The sequence below is a fragment of the Salvelinus sp. IW2-2015 genome, unplaced genomic scaffold (genome assembly GCF_002910315.2).
Source record: "Salvelinus sp. IW2-2015 unplaced genomic scaffold, ASM291031v2 Un_scaffold775, whole genome shotgun sequence".
In the NCBI taxonomy this organism is placed as follows: domain Eukaryota; kingdom Metazoa; phylum Chordata; class Actinopteri; order Salmoniformes; family Salmonidae; genus Salvelinus; species Salvelinus sp. IW2-2015.
Genome location: NW_019942608.1, coordinates 117387 through 143125, shown reverse-complemented (window position 1 = coordinate 143125; position 25739 = coordinate 117387). Strand labels below are relative to the sequence as shown.

The following is a 25739-nucleotide window of genomic DNA, read 5'->3' as shown; positions in this document are numbered from 1 at the left end:
TAAATATTTTGATATGTTGTGATGTCAACTTGAGTGTCATCCAAGCACTTAATAATACAATGATAATGTTTTGATTTGATTATAGATTGATTGATTGATTGATTGATTGATTGGGCGAGAGGATTGAAACTGCAGCTTCACAGTCCAACAGAAAGTGACACCTTACATTTCCGTTTAAAAAAAAGTTTGTTCTATCGATAGTCAAAATAAAAACAACTACTTTGGGAAATTATAAACCTTGCACAGTGCTCTTTATAGACATGACATTCCGACTAGTCTTTTCCTCACAACAACAAGCCTTATAGTTTTTTATCAATACCTACACTATATGCATAACCTTCTCTGTAAGCTTCTCTTCTTGAAATGAAAATAAACATAGAAAGTTATTTTTTCATTTTTTCTTATCTTCTTGTCTTTACAAAAGCTACACATATTCTACTGGGATGTATCTATGGATTTGTTAATGTTTATAATGCTTACTCTTTTTTCCCGTTCTTCTTCACTTAAAAAAAAGAAAGACAGAAATCTAGTCATCTAAAAGACGGCATACCCCAAGACTACAACAGTTTGCTTTCTTGAGTCCTCCGCTCTGTGAGGGAACTCACCCTTTTCTCTCATCCATTTTTCCTTCCCCTTGTTTTTCTGTTATTTTCCTCATAAAAGGAATGGAAGGAAAGAGTGCGACACGGTCGTGGAGTCTTGGTCACCTGACCAGACGTGCCAGCTGATTGTGTTCAGGATGCACTGTCCGTCTGTCTGTCCTGTGGCTCCCAAACAGACTTTTGCTTTGTTTCTGTTTGTTTAATGGTCCGTCGGCCACCACGACAATGTAGGAATAACCGTTAGCCCACGTCTGACTCTGAACACGCTGGTATTTCTGCTGTAAATGCTGACCTCTGACCTTTAACCTCCCTTTTCACTTATTGACCTTTCACCTTGACCTCTTTTCATTCATATGAATATTTCTTAATGGTTCATCTTCATCAACTAAGTGCTTTATAATTTTTTCCACAGAATCCACATAGAGATGCTACCGGTCTCTTGTGAAAAGAGAAAGATCCACACCAGCTGTTTGTTTACCACGACAGATTTCTATTCACAATAGCCTAGAACCAATTTTTTTACATATATACTTTAGCTTTATACTGTATTCTCAGATATCATTGTCCTATAAGAGCCCAGAAACAGAGGGCTATCCTGTAGAACTCCCTTGACGACATTCCAAACATAGACAGGCACTAAACTGAGGGGAAAACAGGAAATGACTAACTGTTCCTGTGGTGACCTCGGAACAGCAATCCGACCAATGAGAGGCAGTGATATCAGGGTCAGGGGTTATTTTATCCCTAATCATTGTCATCTTCATCTGGTAAAAAGTTGCTCCTGTCGTGTTATTTGTTGCAGACAGCTGGATAGCTTAGTTTGAGTTTACGGCTTGAACGGTTATCGAATCAGTGCTCTTGAACAGACCGTAATATGAACTTGAAATGTCAAAGTGACAAGAAGTGGTAACTTATCTAAACGGCAGTTGGGATGAAGTTCGGCTTCTTTTGACACTTGTTCTGCTAAAGTATAACTAATCAACAATGTTACTCATAGAAGTAGTATTATTCTCAAAACATGAAGTATAAGGTCTGATAAAATCATTTTTGTGTTCTCTGGAATGGTAGAATGTTACAGTTTATTTGTTCTCACATAGTAATATTAAGACTTAACAGCAGCCATAGGACAATCTCGAGCAAATCATCACAATTAGCCCTCTTGATAGGAGACGGAATGGAAAACAGGAAACTCTGGAATATAGAACTCAAGGCCTCAAAAGTCCTGAAGAGAAACGATTCACACTGCACTGTCTGTATGTACAAGGGGGGTTGTGGTTGGTTGAGAAAATCAAGAGGACTGCACTGAACTCCCGGGATGTAAATATTAAAAGACGAGAGAAAAATGTATGATTTTTAAACGGGCTTCCTTAGGAGAGATGATGTTTACACAACACTCTCAATGGAGGTGCATCTCAGTCCGTGGTCCTTAGTTATACTTGTCAGCGGACTTATCATGACAATGACCCTGAACTGCTGTATGTAAGAGAACGAGGAAGTGATATAATGACCCCCAACATTTGACTCCTAAACTTCTGCCCTGTCTAGTTGAACTCCCTCTTCCCATCTCTCTGCAGGATAATGTTGCTGCCGTTTAGTCTCCCATCACTGCTTCCTCCTCTCGTGTAAGACGGTCAGAGCCGAGGGCAGGTGACATGGAGAGAGACATCCTCATCCCATGCTCTATAGGGGAATCCCCTGGACTACTGCTCTCCCTTTCCAAATCCTCCTCCTCTTCTTCCTCCTCTTCCCCATCCTCCTCCACCTTGCCTTCCTGCCCCAGGCCAGCGAGGCCACTCCTTGTGTTCCTGGGTGTGGTGGAGGCCTGGTTAGAAGCCTGCAGGGGGTGGTGGAGGTTGTAGCTGCCCTCTAGGTCCACTTCCTCTGGGGTGAGGCCGTTCTCCATCCCTCTCTCCCTCTCCACCCTGGATGAGGCCCATTCCTCGAGGGGGGCCCTATCTTCACTCTCGCTCAGGTACCTAGGATAGGATAGGGACTTCAGTCTACTTGCAATGACTGTAATATGTTGTTTTTTCCCCCTACTAAACGTAGTTGAATGCACTAACTATAAGTAGCTCTGGGAAAGAACCTCTGCTAAATTACGAATATGTAAATATAAAATGTAAACAAGCATCTCTTACCTCCACAGGGCTAGGGGGTCTGGGTCTGCCCGGGGTTGGGGTGGCCTCTGGGGCCCGTGTTCCCCCAGGGAGCTGGGGTTGTGGGCCCCCCTCTTACGCCTGGACTTGCTGGTGTGGTTGACCTGGAGGTGCATGGCCATCAGCTCGGCTGAGCAGGTACGGAAGGGACAGAACAGGCACTGGTTAAGGGTGACCCCTGCTCCTCCTCCTCCTCCACCACCACTTCCCGGTACTCCATCCTCCTCCAGACCTCCGAGCCCAGGGGAGGGGCGGCGGGAGAGATCCAGGGGCTGGGACAACAAGCCTCCCTCCTGGGTGCCCCGAGCTGATCCCCCTCCCATCCGCTCCCTCCCATTAGCTGGCACCATGCGGCTGGTGGTGAGTGGTTTGCGGCGGGACACTTTGGGTGCCTTTGGCGGGGGCGGGGTGGGGGTAGGGGACTCCCCCGTCCACCCTCCCTCCATCCCCCCCTGGTACAGCGCCCCCATCACCCCGGATAGGTACCGGTACTGGCTCTCCAGATCTGCCTCCCTCAGTCCTCCCATGGCCTTCCCATGGTCCCTGTCTCGCTGCTCGGGAAGGCCCAGGATCCAGGGCTGGTGCTGGTTGTGTCTGGAGGAAGCGGTCTCTGCCGGGGTTCTGGCGGCTGAGCCATGGGTGAAGCTCTGGGGCCGGCGCTGTTTGGCCATCCCCTCCCTTCCCTCCCCCCGTGGTGCTCCTCCACCACCTCCCAGAGAGGCGGAAGTGAGGCCGGGGGAGGAGGCGGTGGATGAAGAGGCCCCCATGGCATTCCTCTGTTCTCTGTGGTGCCTCTGGAGGTGGTACTTTAGAGAGCCTGACTGGGTTCCCGCGTAGTCACAGTGGGGACATTTATACGGTCTCTCCCCTGAAAGAGGTACATAAACTAGTTGTGGTTATCAAGGGCATATTATAATGGAGGAATGTCAGTAGATGTTACACTATACTATACTATGCTATGCTATGCTATACTATACATGGAGAGAAACATTTGTATTATTCTAATTCTGCACAAAAAACAAACAATTTAGACAGGACCACTGGACTAAATATGGACCAGCCCATCTGGCATTTGCCTGAACTGCCCTAGTCTGTTTCTGACCACAGAGAAAAAACAAAAAATGATATGGACCTTGATTCCTGGATTTCTGCTATGGAATAAAAGAGGGGGAACTATAGGGTTGAAGTATTATATGAGCTTGTAGTACCACATTACAAACCACAGATGGCAGTATCCCATCACAATCTAAAACCCTGATTGGCTTTGATAAGGAGGACATTAGATTAAAAACCCCATCAGCCTCGGAGGTGTTGAAAGTGATTATTGCTAGTAGCAATCTACTTAAGTATAATGATTCACCTAATTAATTACAACAGACAGAGGAGATGGTCATATTTAGGACTCAGAAACACTTGAGAACACATGAATTTAATGGCACATGTAAATGTAGTCAGTGTGCATGTAGTTAAGGTTTAGTGTTCTAGAGTAGATTGTATTGTTAGTGATTATTTGCTGAATTCCAAATGGACCTCTAGCCCCTACTTCCTAGCCACTCTGAGATCTCATTGGACAGGTAGAAGCAATATGGCGACATTTCCACACAGCCGATCAGAAGGTGAGATGAAGCCACACTACATGACCAAAAGTATGTGGACACCTGCTCGTCGAACATCTCATTCCAGAATTATGGGCATTAATATGGAGTTTGTCCACCCTTTGCTGCTATAAAAGCCTCCAATCTTCTGGGAAGGCTTTCCACTAGATGTTGGAATATTGCTGCGGGGACTTGCTTCCATTCAGCCACAAGGGCATAAGTGAGGTTGGGCACTGACGTTGGGCGATTAGTGCTGGCTCGAAGTCGGTGTTCCAATTCATCCCAAAGGTGTTTGATGAGGATGAGGTCAGGGCTCTGTGGAGGCCAGTCAAGTTCTTCCACACCAATCTCGACAAAACATTTCTGTATGGACCTTGCTTTGTGCACGGCATTGTCATGCTAAAACAGGAAAGGGCCTTCCCCAAACTGTGGCAAAAAAGTTGGAAACACAGAATAATCTAGAATGTCATGGTATGCTGTAGCGTTAAGATTTCCCCTCACTGGAACTAAGAGGTCTAGCCCAAACCATGAAAAACACCTCAAGACCATTATTCCTCCTCCACCAAACGTTACAGTCGGCACTATGGTTTTGGGCAGGTAGCGTTCTCCTGGCATCTGCCAAACCCAGATTAGTCCATCGTACCGCCTGATGGTGAAGCGTGATTCATCACTCCAGAGAACGTGTTTCCACTGCTCCAAAGTCCAATGGCGGCAAGCTTTACACCACTCCAGCCAACATGGTGCATGGTGATCTCAGGCTTGTGTGCGGCTGCTCGGCCATGGAAACCCATTTCATGAAGCTCCCGACGAACAGTTCTTGTGCTGACGTTGCTTCCAGGAGGCAGTTTGGAACACGGTAGTGAGTGTTGCAACCGAGGACAGACGATTTTTATGTGGTCTGTTCTGTGATCTTGCCTACCACGCGGCTGAGCCGTTATTGCTCCCAGATGTTTCCACTTCACAATAACAGCACTTACAGTTGACCGGGCAGCTCTAGCAGGGCAGAAATTTGACGAACTGACTTGTTGGAAGGTGGCATCCTATCCTAAGTCACTGAGCTCTTCAGTAAGACCATTCTACTGCCAATGTTTGTCTATGGAGATTGCATGGCTGTGAGCTCGATTTTATACACCTGTCAGCAACGGGTGTGGCTGAAATAGTCGAATCCACTAATTTAAAGGATATACTTTTGTAGATCCGCATACTTTTGTTTATATACTGTATTACTATGCACTTATACTGTATCTTAGCCACTCATCTCAGATCTACAGGAGTGCACTGGCCCTAGGTTGTATAGACACACCATAAGTGTCCTAAGCCCTAGGGTGTAGGATTTAGGGGCTAGGGGTCGATTTTGGATCCAGCCATTGTTAGGTGTGTTGGGGGTTGGGGGCTAGTGGCAGGCTCACCTGTGTGAACTCTCAGATGCACTTTAAGGTGATGGGACGAGCGGAAAGCTTTACCGCAATAGGGGCAGTCTTTCACCCCTGTGCCTCGCACACGCTCCCTAGAAGTCACGGACGAACCTGAAGATGACCCAGATAGACCGTTCTCTCCTGGAGAGAGAGGCAAGGGGCGAGAGAGAGAGAGAGAGAAGAGAGAGAGAGAGGAGAGAGAGAGAGAGAGAGGAAGAAGAGAGAGAGAGGAGAAGAGAGAAGAGAGAGAGGAGAGAGAGAGAGAGGAGCCGGGAGAGAGGAACAAGGGAGGGTGAGAGGGTGAGAGAAAGGGGAGGGAGTAGAGACAGAGGGGGAGGAGAGAGAGGGGAAAGAGAAAGAGGGGGGAGAGCAAGAAGGGAAGACGGGAGGGAGAGATAAGAAAGTGGTATTGATAGTTAATTGCATTGCTAGACGCTACTCTCACACTCTGCTACTCTCCCACTCTTTCTACAAGCTTTATTTGTGCCCTTATTCTCTCTAATGAAAACAAACGGAGACATGTTGGGGACGTTTTGGAGGTGAAGCCATGTCACTGTACCTTGGAACTGTGACATCACTGAGTGGAACCCTCCACCGGCTGCTGACTGATGTTGAGGTCCACTTTGAAGTTTGGACTCCTGTCTTCCCTCGCTACTACCTCCTCTCCCACCTCCTCCTCGTCCCCCCACTCCGGCTCGCCCCTCCATCCTTCTCTCCTCCTCCGGCGTGGCGCGGGGGGTGACCGTGGTTCTTATGGGGCCGCTGGATGTGGACGCGGGCGTGCGCCACCACCTGCTGCAGGCTCCGGAACAGCTTCCCACAGTGGGGCACTCCCATGGGCTCCGGAGGACGGAGGCTCCTCTCGGGGATCCAGACCTCCAAGTAGGCCCTGACCTGCTCAGCCTCTCCCACCACGGAGCTCCTGGATGGGGCTCGGTGCAGTTGCTGGGTCCTCTGCGTCTGCCTCTGAGCCTGCTGGGCTTGCTGGGCCTGTTGAGCTGCTACTAGGCTACGAGCTACCAGCTGCCACATGGCTATCTGGTCCCCTCCATCTGCCGCTGTCTCTCCTCCTCCTCCGTTTCCTCCTCCCCCTCCTCCTCCCTCCCATTCCCCATCTCCGCCACCTGAGCCACGGCCTGCAGCCGCTCCATGCAGCTGGCGCCGCCACCACCATCGCTGGGCAACCCAGGTAGCCCAAGATGGCCGATTTACTAGAGACTCCGGCGCCGTCCCGCTCAGCCCTTGCTCGTCCCCTCTCCCCCCTCCACCACGAGCCAGCAAGAGGCTGGAGTAGAGGCGTTGAGGCCCTGGCTGGTGACCGAGCCTTTGAGGCCTCTTTGTTCAGCCCCGGCCATAGGAGGCAGCAGCCCCCCCAGCCCCCCAGCCCCGCCTTCAGGCCCAGCTTGTTGAGGTGCACCTGTAATAGAGGTCATAAAGTCACTTGTATAATAAATGCACAATGTCTTCAATCGTTTGACACCTGCAATTTTAGCATAGACTAGGGTTGAAAAGGGTTGGAAACTTTCCGGTAAATTTACGGAATTTTTTCAGAAATTTTCCATGGGAAGTTAAGCCCGGGAATTTGGGGAATTTTGTTTAAATTCATCAAAAAAGTTAGCTTATAACAGTGAACCTTTTTTGTGGGATACACACAAGGCAATTCTAGGTCTTGTGGCATACTTTGGTTAAACTATCCCCAATTCAATGGAATCGCAACCCTCTGTATGCACAGTGCATTCTTCCATCACATGTACAGCTGATTCTCAAGATCTTGCACACTAATGAGATGCTATTGAGCCCACACTACTACACTGTCTGAGACAAGGACTACATGCTTTCTGGTAAGTTTTAATTACAATAGTGGGTGGGGTGAATATATTTTATATGACATACATATTTTTTTGTTAACTAGTAAATAGTAGCCTACAGCAAAGTGTGTTTAAATCATTTCATACTTGTTAACAATTTCTGCTAGTTAGTTTTTACTACCATGTGGGTTTTCGCTTGCTTGAGCCTGCTAGTGTTAATTCATCTGTTTGCATACATGTTTAATTTGAAAATATTTATCTTACAAAGGAGTTATTTAATCTAACTGCTTAACTATTTATCTGACCATGGAATTGTATTTTTTATTATAATTATTATTTTTTTTTTTACAATTGTTTTTCTAATCTTTACAGGAAAATGCCACGGGCACTATCTGATGTGTGGAGACATTTCCCTGCAGCTAATGTAGAAGGAAAATCTGTGTACATTTGAAAATACTGTGACAAATCATATGTGAAGAATGCAACAAAGATGCAGAATCATCTGGCCAAGTGCATAAAGTTCCCTCAGCGCTCACAACAAGCAACCTCTGACAAAAGTCCCTCTACTTCTATTCGAGGTGAAAATGATGAATCAGACACCTTATTGATAGCAACAGCTCATGGTCCTGCTGAAATCAGAAGTTGTTTTGACTCAATGGAGGAACGTAGTCAGAGAAATGCTGATGAATGTCTTGCTCGAGCTGTGTATGCAACTGATTCACCTCTGATGCTCACAGGCTATGTGTATTGGAAGAGATTTCTGAATGTTCTTCGCCCAGCATACACCCCTCCAACCAGACATGCTTCACCTACTCATTTGCTGGATGCTGAGTTCAACAGCGTTCAAGTGAAGGTCAAGCAAATCATAGAGAAAGCAGACAAAATTGCAATCATCTCTGATGGGTGGTCGAATGTTCGTGGGGCAAGGAATAATTAACAACATCATCTCCACCCCTCAACCAGTATTCTACAAGAGCACAGACACAAGAGACAACAGACACACCGGTCTCTACATTGCAGATGAGCTGAAGGCAGTCATCAATGACCTTGGACCACAGAAGGTATTTGCTGGTGACAGACAATGCTGCGAACATGAAGGATGCTTGGTCTAAAGTGGAGGAGTCTTACCCTCACATCACACCTATTGGCTGTGCTGCTCATGCATTGAATCTGCTCCTCAAGGACATCATGGCACTGAAAACAATGGATACACTCTATAAGAGAGCCAATGAAATGGTTAGGTATGCGAAGGGTCATCAAGTTATAGCAGCAATCTACCTCACCAAGCAAAGTGAGAAGAATAAGAGCACCACATTGAAGCTGCCCAGCAACACCCGTTGGGTTGGTGTTGTCATCATGTTTGACAGTCTCCTGGAGGGGAAGGAGTCTCTCCAACAAATGGCCATATCACAGTCTGCCGGTATGAACAGCCCCATCAAGAGGATCCTCCTGGATTATGTATTTTGGGAGAGTGGTAAGCAGCCTGAAACTCCTGAAACCTATAGCAGTAGCCATTGCACGGATTGAGGGAGACAATGCCATCCTGTCTGATGTTCAGACTGCTTGCAGATGTAAGAGAAGAAATCCGTACTGCCCTGCCCACTTCACTGTTGCTCCAAGCAGAGGAAACTGCAGTTCTGAAATGCATCAAAAAGTGTGAAGACTTCTGCCTGAAGCCCATACACACGGCAGCGTACATGTTGGACCCCAAGTATGCTGGCAAGAGCATCCTGTCTGGTGCAGAGATCAACAAGGCCTATGGTGTCATCACTACCGTGTCTCGCTCCCTTGGCCTGGATGAGGGCAAGGTTCTTGGCAGTCTGGCGAAGTACACTTCCAAGCAAGGGCTTTGGGATGGAGATGCAATATGGCAGTCGTGCCAACATAGTTCATCAGCCACCTGGTGGAAGGGACTTTGTGGATCTGAGGCTATTTCCCCTGTTGCCTCCATCATCCTCCAAATCCCACCAACATCAGCCGCCTCAGAGCACAACTGGTCCTTGTTTGGGAACACACCAAAGCACGCAACAGGCTGACCAATACAAGGGTTGAAAGATTGGTGGCCATCCGGGCAAATTTGAGGCTTTTTGAGCCTGACAATGAGCCATCCTCAACCATGTTGGAAAGTGACAGTGAAGATGAGGCCTCGGAGTCTTATGTTCGAGAGGTGGACATTGAGGAGGTCCAGGGAGAAGACATGGAAGCCTGAGAGGAAGACAGCCAAAGCTTTAGTTTCTAGACTGTCATTTTACAGATGTATGTCGAAAACGTTTTTGTGAGATGCGAATGGTCATTGGGGATCATTCAATATTCCCTTTCTTTTGTTGTTCAGTGAAATCATCCCATGTGAAGAGTCAACTCATTTAATTAAAGTTCAATTCATAACTTTTTTTTGTTTGTTTCTATTGGAAGGATTCAATCATTTGCAATTATGTCTACTTATGATAAGGTAAAAGGTTTATGTTTCCGTCTCAATATGATATGGTAAATATATCCAATGCAAAAAAACATCTACATTTAAATGGTATTAATATTAATTTGCATGTATTCCCGTTAATTCCCATATATTCCCGTTAATTCCCACGGAAAGTTTCCACCTCTGAATATTCCCCAAAATGAGCAACCCTAACATAGACCCTAGCATAGACACACATACATACCAGTGGAGGCTGCTGAGGGGAGGACGGCTCATAATGATGTCCGGAACGGAGAAAATGGAATGGCATCAAGCACCTGGAAACCATGTGTTTGATGTATTTGATACCATTCCACTGATTCCCCTCTAGTCATTACCTTGAGCCCATTCTCCCCAATGAAGGTGCCACCAACCTCCTGTGACACACACTAGGTTACCTACCTTCATGTGGTTCTTGAGGAACCAAGGCTCCTTGAAGCCACGGCCGCACACCTGACATTTGTGGTCCAGAGARTCCTTGTGCTTCCTCATGTGGCCCTTCAGGAACCAGGACTGGGTGAAGCGCTGGCCGCACGTCTCACAGCGGAAGGCCGGCAGAGGCGGAGCCCCTGGGGCCAGGGTGGGGGTGGGAACGAGAGTGTCTGGGATGGGGGTGGGGATGATGGTAGTGGTGGTGGTTACGATGGGGGGGTGTCTGGGGGTGTAGGGGGGCAGGGCGGGGAGTTCCACCGGGGGGGAGAGGGACAGGGAGGGGTGGCTGTCGTGGAGGTGTGCGGCCAGGCGTTCTTCCTGGCTGGCGGAGAAGGAGCACAGGGTGCACTTGTACGGGTTGTGGAGGATGCGGACGTGACGAGACAGCTCCGAGGCTGTGCGGAATTTGCCCTTGCAGGCGTGGCAGCGGAATGCGGGTGCTGCCGCTGTGGCCAGGGCGGCTTCTTCTAAGATGGCAGGACCCGTGCCAACCAGGCCGCAGGAAGAGGAGTAGGGGGAGGTGAGGGAGAGGGGCACCTCCTCGGTCAGCGGAGGGCTCAGCGGTGTGCTCTCATCCATTAGGAACGGCTGGAGGGTCTGGTGATCCATCTGCAGAGCCTCCTCTAGAGCATCCCCATCCCCATCCTCCCCTCTCAGTCCCTGGGTTAGAGATACAGACAGCAGGGGACTCTGGCGGTGGCTGTGGTGGTTCTGCCCCACGTCGTTGTGGTTCTGGTGGGCTTTGAGATGCGCCGTGGACCCCGTCCCAATGATGCTCCCGGTCGTGGTGCCGGTGTTGCGGTATAGAGCTGAGGCGCGGCGGTCCCGGTCCAGACTGTGAGCGCGGGCGTGGAGCGACAAGATACTCTGGAAGCGGAATCTTTTCCCACAAACCAGACAGGGGAACTTGAGTCCGGCCGCTCCCCTAGAAACACCCTTCCTCCCGGGCAGAGACCCTAACAGACTCCCCCCGTCCTTATGGAAGAGCTGGAGGTCTAGCTCATCACTACAGGTGGCACCCTGCTGCCCGGAGGACAGTGCCAGCTCCAGGGCCCCAAACCCAGTGAGAGGGGCCGATGATGTCGGAGTGACCGGAGGAGAGCTCTCCGGAGAGGGGCTACACACCTCCGGAAGACCCCCCGGGAAAAGAGCCACGGCCGGGGTGGGGGACGAAGGGGCTGACAGCTCCTCTTCATCCTCCTCCTCTTCCTCATCGTGGTGGTTGAGGGGGAAGGAGGAAAGGGGGAAGTAGGGGGTGGTCGACAGGGGTTCTGGTGTGTGGGACAGGGCTGAGGGGCTGTGTGAAAGGGAGAGGTGGGAGGTAGAGTGAGGAGAGGCCTGGGGACTGTGGTCCAGCGATGGTAGTGTAGGGGGTGACTGGGGCAGCTCACACGAAAGAGCCAACACACATTCAGGAGGAGAATCCATTCTCTGTGTGTGAGAGAGAGAAAAATAGAGAGAGAGAGAGATAAAGGGAGAGAGATAAAGAGAGAGAGAGAGATAAAGAGAGAGATAAAGAGAGCGTTAAAAAGAGAGAGATAACGAGAGATAAGGGAATGGATATACTACAAGAGAAAGACACTTCGGACAATTGAGATGAACCCGTTTATGGTCGGAATATATCCGTATTTCAATGGAAATGTAGTAGTATGAAGAAGTAGTGCAGGGACTCAACAGTGTTCTGTGTACTGAGGTCAGAACAAGTCAGTAGGCTATTTGAGGATAAACGTATGATGATGCAGTACTGACCAGTACTGTGTGTATGACTATGCCATGCTTGACTATGTGTACCGTTAGTATAGGGACCCACCAGTCGTGCGTTTACTGCTATGCCATGCTTCAGTTTCTTGGCAGACGGGGGACACACTGCTTTGATGGCCACCTCCTTTAGTCCTCTGGGGAACACACACATTCAATATGTTCAAACATATGTTTAAAAAAAGATTTTAAACCAAACATATTGCAACTCATCCTGCTGCTTATCCCATTACACCAAAAATAACATAATGTCCATCCTGCCTGCCTGCCTGCCTGCCTGCCTGCCTGTCTGTCTGTCTGTCTGTCTGTCTGTCTGTCTGTCTGTCTGTCTGTCTGTCTGTCTGTCTGTCTGTCTGTCTGTCTGTCTGTCTGTCTGTCTGTCTGTCGTCTGTCTGTCTGTCTGTCTGCCTGTCTGTCTGTCTGTCTGTCTGTCCTCTTGCCTGCCTGCAGGTGTGTGTGCTTAAATGTGTAACAGGTGGTCACCTGTTTGATGTGCAAGATACATCCTGTACTTAACCATATGTTTGATGTCTGTGTATATGATATGTGTGTCTGTGTGTTTGTGTGTGTGTGTGTGTGTGCGCATGCGTGTGTGTTGGTACGTGCATGTGTGTCCGTGTGTGTGTGTGTGAGCTAAGGGCACCACAGGACATGGACTGTCCCAAACAGGATGGGCGCGAGATGTTTTGACTTCCCCACACACCCTTCCTGTGAACACATACAGCAGCAGCTTCATCAGGAATGGACACACACACACGCACATCTGAGCCTAAAGAAACACAACCAACCACACACACACACACACACAGAACACATACAACCACACAAACAACATACCTACTGCATTTGAACTTACTCATGTAATACAAGAACAGACACTAAACATATTTCATGTTTTCCACCCACAACTGTAGCGATAGAGCCGAGAAAAAACATTGCAAACACACGATCATCATCATTATGGCCAAACACTAGTAGGCTACATCTGTGTGTTCATATAGACAGTATGTCTGTGCGTGTGTGTGTGTGTGTCAGCGCGCCAGAATCACAAAGACACTCTCATGTATCCAGTTGACATTTTAGCTCCGCCATGACTAGCAGGGATATCACGCAATATCAATCATGTATCCCCTCTCTCGCTCTCTTCCTTCTCCTCCCTCTCTTCCCTCTCTCCTTCTTAATCCACCGTTATTGTTCCTTCTTCCCCCGTCTCTCTTTCTTTCTCGCGCTCCCTCCCTCCCCGATTCCATACTCCTCCCATCCCCCTCTCTTTCTCTCTCATTCTCTCTCTCTCTCCCTCTTTCCTCTATTATTCACTCATTTTCTTTCATTCTCTCGCTCCCTCTTTCTTTCTCTCCTGCGGTGGAGCCAGTTGGCACAGTGCCAGGGAATGCTGATATCAGCTGGTAGATTGGGGCCTGCCAACATGGCGAGGGGAGAAAGGAGAAAAAGAAGAGACAGACAGTGAAAGAGAGAGAAATGGGGGAACAGAGAGAGAGGTGGGAGGCAGAAGAGAGAGAGACAGCGAATGAAACCTAACCGAATTAAAAGATCCGATGGTGATTTGATGGTGATGTGATTTGCATTTTCTAATATGAAAAAAGGCTGATTGCGAACTGGGGTTTTGTTGTAGGTAGGTATTCATGGTGGTAGCGGGGCGGTGGACAGTGTGTGTGTGTGGTGTGTGTGTGTTAGTATCGTCTGATGTGATGGCATTATCATATTAATATCAGCGTCACCACTGCATTGTTCTGCCGTGACAGCGGCCACCGTGCCCAACCAGCCTTGTCATACCAATAAAGCTTCTCCAAATGTGGATAGATGGAGAGAGGAGATAAGGTGCTAGACAAAGGGGAGGGGGGGGGAGAGAGGGAGAGAGGGAGAGAGAGAGAGAGAGAGAGAGAGAGAGAGAGAGAGAGAGAGAGAGAGAGAGAGAAAGAGAGAGGGGTACATGGTGTGATCAACCAACACAAACAAGTAGTAGTTTTCAACACAGCTACAATTCATTTGATTCAGATGACGAATGTGTGCTTGATCAGATTCCCCCAATGGAACTGTAATAAAGCATGCACTAAATGACGCCTACGGCTGATTTAAACAAGACTTCTGAGCGCTTAAAATGACTCTTATGTTTTCCATACCATCGCACACATACAAGTTCTTTTAGCTGTACATATTGACAGGTGTTTGGGCCATATACTCGATGTGTAAGTTTGTATAGATCATGTCATGTGTTCATATCACTACGAATGTGTACAGTGTGTGCCGTACAGAGTATGTGTATTTGTACGACTTCAGATCTCAGTGTACAAAGAATGTACAAACATAACTATATTTGTGGTTTTGAGCGGGACACAGTTCAAGCAAGTCAGTACACGGTGGTTATGGTTCTTCATACAGATGTAGGATCTTAATTTGAGCCAGATTGCTACAGCAAGTAAAACATTTAAAAAAAAAATATATTTCACCTTTATTTAACCAGGTAGGTTCTCATTTGCAACTGCGACCTGGCCAAGATAAAGCATAGCAATTCGACACATACAACAACACAGAGTTACACATGGAATAAACAAAACATTCAGTCAATAATACAGTAGAGAAATAAGTCTATATACAATGTGAGCAAATGAGGTGAGATAATGGAGGTAAAGGCAAAAAAAAGGCCATAGTGGCGAAGTAAATACAACACAGCAAGTAAAACACTGGAATGGTAGATTTGCAGTGGAAGAATGTGCAAAGTAGAAATAGAAATAATGGGGTGCAAAGGAGCAAAATAAAGAAATAAATACAGTAGGGGAAGAGGTAGTTGTTTGGGCTATATTATAGATGGGCTATGTACAGGTGCAGTAATCTGTGAGCTGCTCTGACAGCTGGTGCTTAAAGCTAGTGAGGGAGATAAGTGTTTCCAGCTTCAGATATTTTTGCAGTTCGTTCCAGTCATTGGCAGCAGAGAACTGGAAGGAAAGATGACCAAAGGAGGAATTGGCTTTGGGGGTGACCAGTGAGATATACCTGCTGGAGCGCATGCTGCGAGTGGGTGCTGCTATGGTGACCAGTGAGCTGAGATAAGGCGGGGCTTTACCTAGCAGAGACTTGTAGATAACCTGTAGCCAATGGGTTTGGCGACGAGTATGAAGCGAGGGCCAACCAACGAGAGCGTACAGGTCGCAATGGTGGGTAGTGTATGGGGCTTTGGTGACAAAACGGATGGCGCTGTGATGGACTGCATCCAGTTTGTTGAGTAGAGTGTTGGAGGCTATTTTATAGATGACATCACCGAAGTCAAGGATCGGTAGGATGGTCAGTTTTACGAGGGTATGTTTGGCAGCATGAGTGAAGGATGCTTTGTTGCGATATAGGAAGTAGATTCTAGATTTAATTTTGGATTGGAGATGCTTAATGTGAGTCTGGAAGGAGAGTTTACAGTCTAACCAGACACCTAGGTATTTGTAGTTGTCCACGTATTCTAAGTCCGAGCCGTCCAGAGTAGTGATGCTGGACGGGCGAGCAGGTGCGGGCAGTGATCGGTTGAATAGCATGCATTTAGTTTTACTTGCGTTTAAGAGCAGTTGGAGGCCACGGAAGGAGAGCTGTATGGCATTGAAGCTCGTCTGGAGGTTAGTTAACACAGTCTCCAAAGAGGGGCCAGAAGTATACAGAATGGTGTCGTCTGCGTAGAGGTGTATCAGAAAATCACCAGCAGCAAGAGCAACATCATTGATGTATACAGAGGAGAGAGTCGGCCCGAGGATTGAACTCTGTGGCACCCCCATAGAGACTGCCAGAATTAATATGGGGATTATAATTAATGGACATTTTTTGTAGGGGTTTATACATTTTAAAGTCTGACATTTTAAAGTAGAAATAACAAACTTTAGAATACTTTTTTACCTTGACTATACTACAAGTTTGCATTTCATGCTGTGCAGGAAAACACTTAGGAACAAAAAGAGTGATCAAATTAAGATGTTAGGGTGTGGATCCTAATGTATCAAAGATATTGTGTAAAGGTTCATAATAATGTTAACTGAAGGCAGCTGCTGAGAATCAGGATATCTATGGACAGATGTGTGATGGGGGTCATAGGAGCATTTTCCTCTAATTGTTATGGCCCTTAGGTACTCGTTACAGTAGAGTAGTTGACAATGTGTGCTGTATTGCATACATTGCCGTTATGATTCTTCATACATACAGTTGAAGTCGGAAGTTTACATACACTTAGGTTGGAGTCATTAAAACTCATTTTTCAACCACTCCACAAATTTCTTGTCAACAAACTATAGTTTTGACAAATCTACTATGTGCATGACACAAGTAATTTTTCCAACAATTGTTTACAGACAGATTATTTCACTTATAATTCACTGTATCACAATTCCAGTGGGTCAGAAGTTTACATACACTAAGTTGACTGTGCCTTTAAACAGCTTAGAAAATTCCAGAAAATGATGTCATGGCTTTAGAAGCTTCTGATAGGCTAATTGACCTCATTTGAGTCAATTGGAGGTGTACTTGTGTACTTATATTTCAAGGCCTACCTTCAAACGCAGTGCCTCTTTGCTTGACATCATGGGAAAATCAAAAGATATCAGCCAAGACCTCAGAAAAAAAAGTTGTAGACCTCCACAAGTCTGGTTCATCCTTGGGAGCAATTTCCAAACACCTGAAGGTACCACGTTCATCTGTACAAACAATAGTACGCAAGTATAAACACCATGGGAAGACACAGCCATCATACCACTCAGGAAGGAGACGCGTTCTGTCTCCTAAAGATGAAAGTACTTTGGTGCGAAAAGTGCAAATCAATCCCAGAACAAGAGCAAAGGACCTTGTGAAGATGCTGGAGGAAACAGGTACAAAAGTATCTATATCCACAGTAAAACGAGGCCTATATCGACATAACCTGAAATGCCACTCAGCAAGGAAGAAGCCACTGCTCCAAAACCGCCATTAAAAAAGCCAGACTACGGTTTGCAACTGCACATAGGGACAAAGATCGTACTTTTTGGAGAAATGTCCTCTGGTCTGATGAAACAAAAATAGAACTGTTTGGCCATAATGACCATCGTTATGTTTGGAGGAAAAAGGGGGAGGCTTGCAAGCCGAAGAACACCATCCCAACAGTGAAGCACGGGGATGGCAGCATCATGTTGTGCATTGCTGCAGGAGGGACTGGTGCACTTTACAAAATAGATGGCTACATGAGGAAGGACAATTATGTGGATATATTGAAGCAACATCTCAAGACATCAGTAAGGAAGTTAAAGCTTGGTCACAAATGGGTCTTCCAAATGGACAATGACCCCAAGCATACAACCAAAGTTGTGGCAAAATGGCTTAAGGACAACAAAGTCAAGGTATTGGAGTGGATTGGAGTGGCCGTCACAAAGCCCTGACCTCAATCCTATAGAAAATGTGTGGGCAGAAATGAAAAAGCTTGTGCGAGCAAGGAGGCATACAAAGCTGACTCAGTTACACCAGCTCTATCAGAAGGAATGGGCCAAAATTCACCCAACTTATTGTGGGAAACTTGTGGAAGGCTACCCGAAACGTTTGACCCAAGTTAAACAATTTAAAGGCAATGCTACCAAATACTAATTGAGTGTATGTACATTTCTGACCCACTGGGAATGTAATGAAATAAATAAAAGCTGAAATAAATAATTCGCTCTACTATTATTCTGACATTTCACATTCTTAATAAAATAAAGTGGTGATCCTAACTGACCTAAGACTGGGAATTTTTACTAGGATTCAATATCAGGAATTGTGAAAAACTGAGTTTAAATGTACCTGGCTAAGGTGTATGTAAACTTCCAACTTCAACTGTATGTAGGATCTGGGGGTGTTTCCTTAAGTGTGTGAGTTTGTGTACCTGTTTTTGTAAGTGTGTGCGTGTCTACAGTTTATGTGTCTTGTTATTAGTGTGTGTGTACTGCAAGTACTGTATGCGTGTGAAGGCCAGTGTGTTCAAATGTGTGTGTGTGTGATAGAGCCTATGTGTGTTTATGTGGGTGTAAGTGCGTTTGTGTGTCTGATGGCTTATGTGTGTGTTTAAGTGTGTGTATGTGTGAGTGAGGGCCTGTGTGAGGGAAAGTGTGTGTGTTTTTGTTTCTCTGTGTGGTACAGTAACTCAGGACCTGCTGTGGTTTTTATCACCGTGGTCACGCGGCAAAACTTCCCCACAGACAGGATTCATTTCCGGTCTTTCACCTTTCCCTGAACCCCGTCTCTCTTTCCCTCTTATTTTCCTCCCTCACTCCCCTCACTTTATCTGGCTTGCACTTTTTCATTACCGCTCTTTTTTTGTTCTTTGGCTTCTCTGAATGGAGGGTGGATTGTCTGACTTCTCTCACTCGCTGTGTTCTGATTCTTGACCTTTGGCCTCACTTCACCGCTTTCTTTCCTCCTCCTCCCCTCTCTCTGTTTTTCCTTCAACTGGCAATGTTTAGTTGGGCACACCGTTGCTAAACGTTATGCAATAGAAGAAAACGTTTCTGTCTACTGGACACGACCCCGTTCTTGCCTCCTCTCCTCTTTATAGTTATCATCCAGATGAAGAGAAGTATGTGACGGGGCATAAGACTATGCAGAATTAATATGTAGGCTATGAACGTGAACTGGAAGTGTAATGCATTAACCCGATTTTTATGCGACAGTGCAGTAAAGAGGTCAGATCTTCTTAGCAGACGCATTCCATGGATGAGTCCCTCAATCAAACTTCGAAAATGTAGATCCCAACTCTATCAAGACATAACACTTTATAAAACTGGAGCAATTAGGCCAATCTAAACTCCAATGTGTCCTCATTACAACTTCTATGTGTAACAAGTGTTACACCTTCTGTAACATTCGTGTGAGTGCCTTTTAGCTACAGCAACTGGTAGTTTGATCCCTACTGATCTGGACCAGACAGATTCCATAACATCATGGATATTGATGTTGGCTGGGAGACTGAGTGGTCAAGCAGCAAGCTGGCCCCTAGCTTACAGCCCCTAGCTAACAGTAAGTTATGATCCTTATAACGGTCAACATACACTGACTCAGTTTAACCTCATTTCTATCAGCATTTTAAATGTGCAACCAGAGGGGGAAAAAATTGTAGACCACCTTTAATGCACACACAGAGATGTGTACAAAGCTCTCCCTCGCTCTCCATTTGACAAATCTGACCATAATTCTATCTTCCTGATTCCTGCTTACAAGCAAAAATTAGAGCAGGAAGCACCAGTGACTCAGTCTATAAAAAAGTGGTCAGATGAAGCAGATGCTAAACAACAGAACTGTTTCGCTAGCACAGACTGGAATATGTTCCGGGATTCTTCTGAAGGCATTGAGGGGTGCACCACATCAGTGACTGGCTTCATCAATAAGTGCATCGAGGACGTCGCCCCCCACAGTGACTGTACGTACATACCCCAACCAGAAGCCATGGAATACAGGCAACATTCGCACTGAGCTAAAGGGTAGAGCTGCCGCTCTCTGCGGGACTCTAACCCGGAAGCTTATTAGAAATCCCGCTATGCTCTCCGACTAACCTTCAAACAGGCAAAGCGTCAATACAGGACTAAGATCGAATCGTACTTCATCGGCTCCGACGCGCCTCGGATGTGGCAGGACCTGTAAACTATTACAGACTACAAAGGGAAGCACAGCCGAGAGCTACCCAGTGACACAAGCCTACCAGACGTTCTGAATAACTTCTATGCTCGCTTTGAGGCAAGTAACACTGCAACATGCATGAGAGCATCAGCTGTTCCGGACGACTGTGTGATTACACTCTCTGCAGCCGATGTGAGTAAGACCTTTAAACAGGTCAACATTTACAAGGCCGCAGGAGGACCAGACGGATTACCAGGACGTGTACTCCGAGCATGCGCTGACCAGCTGGCAAGTGTCTTCACTGACATTTTTAACCTCTCCCTGTCTGAGTCTGTAATACCAACATGTGTCAAGCAGACCACCATAGTCCCTGTGCCCAAGAACACTAAGGTTACCTGCCTAAATGACTACCAACCTGGAGCACTCACGTCTGTAGCCATGAAATGCTTTGAAAGGCTGGTCATGGCTCAAATCAACACCATTATCCCAGAAACACTAGACCCACTCCAATTTGCATACAGCACCAACAGATCCACAGATGATGCCATCTCTATTGCACTCCACACTGCCCTTTCACACCTGGACAAAAGGAACACCTATGTGTGAATGCTATTCATTGACTACAGCTCAGCGTTCAACACCATAGTGCCCTCAAAGCTCATCACTAAGCTAAGGACCCTGGGACTAAACACCTCCCTCTGCAATTGGATCCTGGACTTCCTGACGGGCCGCCCCCAGGTGGTAAGGGTAGGTAACAACACATCCGCCACACTGATCCTCAACACGGGGGCACCTCAGGGGTGCGTGCTCAGTCCCCTCCTGTACTCCCTGTTCACTCATGACTGCATGGCCAGGCACGACTCCAACACCATCGTTACGTTTGCTGATGACACAACAGTGGTAGGCCTGATCACCGACACGATGGGAGGAGGTCAGAGACCTGACCGTGTGGTGCAAGGACAACAACCTCCCTCAAGGTGATCAAGACAAATGAGGTGATTGTGGACTACAGGAAAAGAAGGACCGAGCATGCCCCCATTCTCATCAATGGGGCTGTAGTGGAGCAGGTTGAGAGATTCAAGTTCCTTGACGTCCACGTCACCAACAAACTAACATGGTCCAAGCACACCAAGACAGTCGTGAAGAGGGCACGACAAAACCTATTTCCCCTCAAGAGACTGAAAAGATTTGGCATGGGTCCTCAGATCCTCAAAAGGTTTTACAGCAGCACCACTGAGAGCATCCTGATGGATTGCATCACCGCCTGGTATGGCCTCCGACCGCAAGGCACTACAGAGGGTAGTGCGTACGGCCCAGTACATCACCGGGGCCAAGCTTCCTGCCCCCCCCCCCCCCCCCCCCCCCCCCCCCCCCCCCCCCCCCCCCCCCCCGGAACGCTGCTGCTACTCTCTGTTAGTATCTATGCGTAGTCACTGTAATAACTCTACCTACATGTACATATTACCTCAATTACCTCGACATCGGTGCCCCCGCACATTGACTCTGTGCCGGTTCCCCTTGTATATATCCCCGCTATTGTTATTTACTGCTGCTCTTTAATCATTTGTTATTCTTATCTCTTACTTTTCTTATTTTCTTAAAACTGCATTGTTGGTTAAGGGCTTGTAAGTAAGCATTTCACTGTAAGGTGAAACGCTAAACCTGCTGTATTCGGCCCATGTGACAAATTAAATGTAATTTGACTTATAGATTGCGTCCCAAATGGTACCCTAATCCCTATTTAACGCACTACTTAAAGTGGTGCTCCATATAGGGGAAAGGGTGCCATTTGGGACGCATCCATAGTATACTTAAGCAATAAGGCACGAGAGGGTGTGGTATATGGGCAATATACCACGGTTAAGGGCTGTTCTTAAGCACGAAGCAACACGGAGTGCCTGGATACGCCCCTTAGCTGTGGTGTATTGGCCATATACCACAAACCCCCAAGGTGCCTTATTGCTATTATAAACTGGTTACCAACGTAATTAGAGCAGTAAAAACAAATGTTTGTCATACCCGTGGTATACGGTCTGATATATCATGGCTGTCAGCCAATCAGCATTCAGGGCTCAAACCACCCAGTTTATAATTAGGCTCATCACACTAACTCTAAAGTTATGTGATACAGCCTTTGCTTTCACCTATCTAATCTTGTTGGATCAGAGGTTACCTGTCTGACTACCTTAATTACAGTGTAATGACAATGTAAGTACACATTGTTATATACGACTATCTGTAATATGTTAATTCAACCATTAAAGGTCTAACTCTAAGAGGAGTACTTGCCCTAGTAAGGTTTCTTTGTATGCTACTACAGCTTTGAATGTTTTGAGAGCTGAACATGTGAATGGGATATGCTACTCTAAACTTGCTGAAGGGCTAGGAGTGATTGCTTGTACAGGTCTACTATTACGGGTTTATGCTACGCTACCCTCACCGAGGAGGCCGAACAGGTGTCTGTCTGTCTATCTATCTATCTATCTATCTATCCCACAGAGCCTTAATGACCCAATTAAATCAATCAGTGGCTTGATTGGAATGCTCCTTGAGTGTGTGTGAAAGAGAGAGAGCGAGAGAACACCTGGATGTTGCATCCCTCAAGTGTTGTTCTGAGGAGGTAGGGTACAAGACAGTAAGAGACAGGAAACATAAATGATCATAAAAATCATGAATTCTTCCCACTGAATCCAAGCCCAATGCTCTATCTTGATTTTTAACAGCATCTAAAGATGACACACTCTGTCCCTCAAATGATGGCACTTATTGAAAAGTGTTCAAATATGAAATAATAAGATACATTTTAGGGAGCTAGAGTTTATCTAGTTAAAGTTGGACTGTTTGCTTCAGGTGGGAAATCACAAACTAGGCTGCAAGCTGAAAATGTCAAAAAAAGAAAAGGAAGGCTGTACACTTATCACATTACATTGGTTTCCTGTGGACACATCTAAAGTGTTGAATCAAACTATGGTATGTAGTAGGCCTATGAAAACTGGACATTTAAACATGTCTAAAACATGTTCTGTCGCTGTAGGGTTTGAAACACAGCGACGGGAGTCTCGCTCTTCTCCGGTCACCACAGATGACACGTCTGCCTGTTATCTGGAGAGGAATTTCCTGCTCTCCCTTATGATGTGCGTCAATAACGTGCAACCATTTTCAGTCGCTCTTTCCCCTGCCTTCTCTCTCGCGGCCATCTCAATTAAACAGCCACATTAATGAAATAAATAACTATCAACAAACAATGCGCGGATGCCTAGTCGGATGCCTAGTCTACATAACGTCCAAAAAACGAGATTAGATTAGTCATTTTCGCAGCTGCTCTTTAGCTGTTAAAATATGATTAAATCCCCTAAATGAACATAGTAACACGATTGTTTAATCTCAAAGCCGTTGACGAGTCACGGTCGTTGCCTACTCTCTGTGTGTCATGTATATCGCTCCCCCATGCTCCATCCATTTTGTTCCTAAATTTTCTATAACAAAAGACTGAAAGGGAGGGGAAAAGACATGAGTGTTGCGGGGAGAAATCGGAGGACAAGAAAAGTGCCATCATGGATTTCATCTTGAATTTCGCTGCCAATCTCCCCCTCCATCCCCCTAAAACTAAATCAAACATTATCACATTTTATCCAGCACACGTAGGCTACAGAAAACAACCCTGTAACTTATATCAACCGCCGGGAAACAACTTGTATTTTCAGAATGAGATGTTGCACGCAACACACTTGCTACTTTCTTGCGAAATCACTGTAGCCCAAAGGAGAGAGGTAGCCTATGGCTACAGTGAAGCATGCACTCGTAAGAGGTGACGCTAGGACAAGTTTACCGGTTGTAATAGTAGCCTTGTAAAAGTCGTAGTAAATATAGTAGTAGCATTGTGGGAGGACTATGGTTTTAAAAACCGTTGGATAGGCCTACAGCTGGATAGGTGTAGCCTGGACGAATAGATTAGGCTACCTATGTAGGCTACATCTGGTTAAATTGGTCATCTTAAAAATAATGTGCCGTACGTAATGCGTCTTCAACAAAATAATTATACTGGTTTATCGTCTCTACCTAGAATGTTCTTTCGTTGCAGCTTTGTAAATCACACTCGAACATGTACTTAACCAAAAAATAAAACGGAAATCAAAGAACATGCTTATTGATCAAATATGCAACTTATTTTTGTCAAAGCTACGATATATGTTTTAATGTTGTGAATTAAACTCGATGTGTAGGCCCATGCATGGATGAATGCAATTGGCATATCTTCTACAGTAGACAATGATTGTATTACTTAGGCAATAGCAATACATTGAATACAGAACTTAATCAAAGTTGTGTTAGTTTATAGGTTAGCCTACTTGTGTGTTCACTTTAGTTGACTTTTAGTGCACTTCAAATAGCATAACGTAATTCAATTTTTACGGTGTAGGCTTGTTATCCGACAATTCAAGTAGTACATTTTAGGCCCCAAGGTATAACTGAAACTAATCCATCATGATATAGAATCCGTTCTCACTTTTGTCATGTCACCGTATAGGGCTAACGCATGCAGTCGGTCGGCCACGCGCGCACATACAACACCGGCTTCATACATGACACACAGTAAAGTGCCGAAGAGTGCATGGGAACATACATGCAGCACACACACACGCCACACTCTATAGTGCAACCCGCCAATCACTCTCAACAATCCACTCACAATACAAACACATTTCGTTGGACGGTGTATACCATGTGTATCCCGTAGCCTACATACGACTAATAAAACTTGATACATAAAAACTGCAATGTGTAATAAAAAAAAAAGCGAGATAAAATGGAGCTACAATGCGCTTCAATCACTGCAACTATAGGGTGATTACACGGATTTGCAAAAAAAAAGTCGTCGTCAGATATTTGTTGTTCATGGAGACAACAACAAACGCGATAAATACAACAATTTTGGAAAGGTTTTACTACAGTGCTACACAACCGCAGTTCCATACCACCCTATATAAAAGTGCACATGTAAACGTATGGATCGTATATATTGTAAATTAACTAGATATTTATGATGAAAGTAAGACTCTATGTACTTACGGGAGAGGCGGCGGGCGGATTAATGACAGGACACGTCATGATTACGTTTCACTTGAATTAAATACATTACGAGTTGGGGAAAAAATGGAAATCAGGGGTTGTTGTATACAAGCATACGCCGTTTTCCCCCTCCCTTAGCTCACCCTGTTCTCCTCCTCCCTTTCGCTCTCTCTCACACATTTTTTCAAACATCCATTTATTGTGCAGTAGTGAGTAAGTGAGTGAATAAGAGAGAGAGAGAGAGAGGGAGCGAGGAGAGTGGGAGGGCGAGTGATGTAGGTTGCAAATGTAATTATAATCTCACGAGCACCATTTTAGAACACTGACACACGGGGCAGACTGCCCGGTTCAGTTGCAGCCCAAAATAACGACACTATATAACCTACTATCAGGTGGTCTCTACTCTATAGCATAGATATAAAGCTACAAAAGTTTGCAGACATATGTCTTATCGAAGTGCGTAAAAGTTATAAAGATTTGACGTGAGGTATCTAAATGTTGTTTTGATAACACATCCCGGAAGCCTATGGTTTTAAAGTTGTAAAAATTGAAGGAAGATTGATAGGCTGTTGTTATCACTGTTTTATAACTGTTTCTGTTTACTCACTGGATCAGTGACTAAAAAGTGACTTTCACTGTTGAAACAAAAAATCTTCTTTTTCATTATGATTCGAATCGGAAGTTTCAAATTTAACTCGGAATTTTTCTGAATCATCCTCCTCTTCTAAATCAGATATTTGAATACCCAAGCACAGCACCCGGTAAAAGTAACTTCACCCCACGTGGGCCCGCGCTCGTGGTGGCGCAGGTGCATTGCCTTTAACCGGCCCACGCGCCTCTCCACGA

General features: G+C 46.0%; 1 protein-coding gene across 1 annotated transcript; it reads right to left on the bottom strand.

Moving 5' to 3' along the window:
* Window positions 1-1662: 1662 nt before the first annotated feature.
* Window positions 1663-25073, bottom strand: LOC112068857 (zinc finger protein 219-like). The gene is given in 12 exon segments (XM_070438318.1): window positions 1663-2578; window positions 2741-3626; window positions 5763-5909; window positions 6328-6460; window positions 6462-6871; window positions 6874-6954; window positions 6957-7022; window positions 7025-7066; window positions 7069-7132; window positions 7135-7185; window positions 10434-11894; window positions 24894-25073. Coding segments are annotated over 12 exon segments (3765 nt in total). The 5' UTR covers window positions 24933-25073; the 3' UTR covers window positions 1663-2193.
* Window positions 25074-25739: the final 666 nt, after the last annotated feature.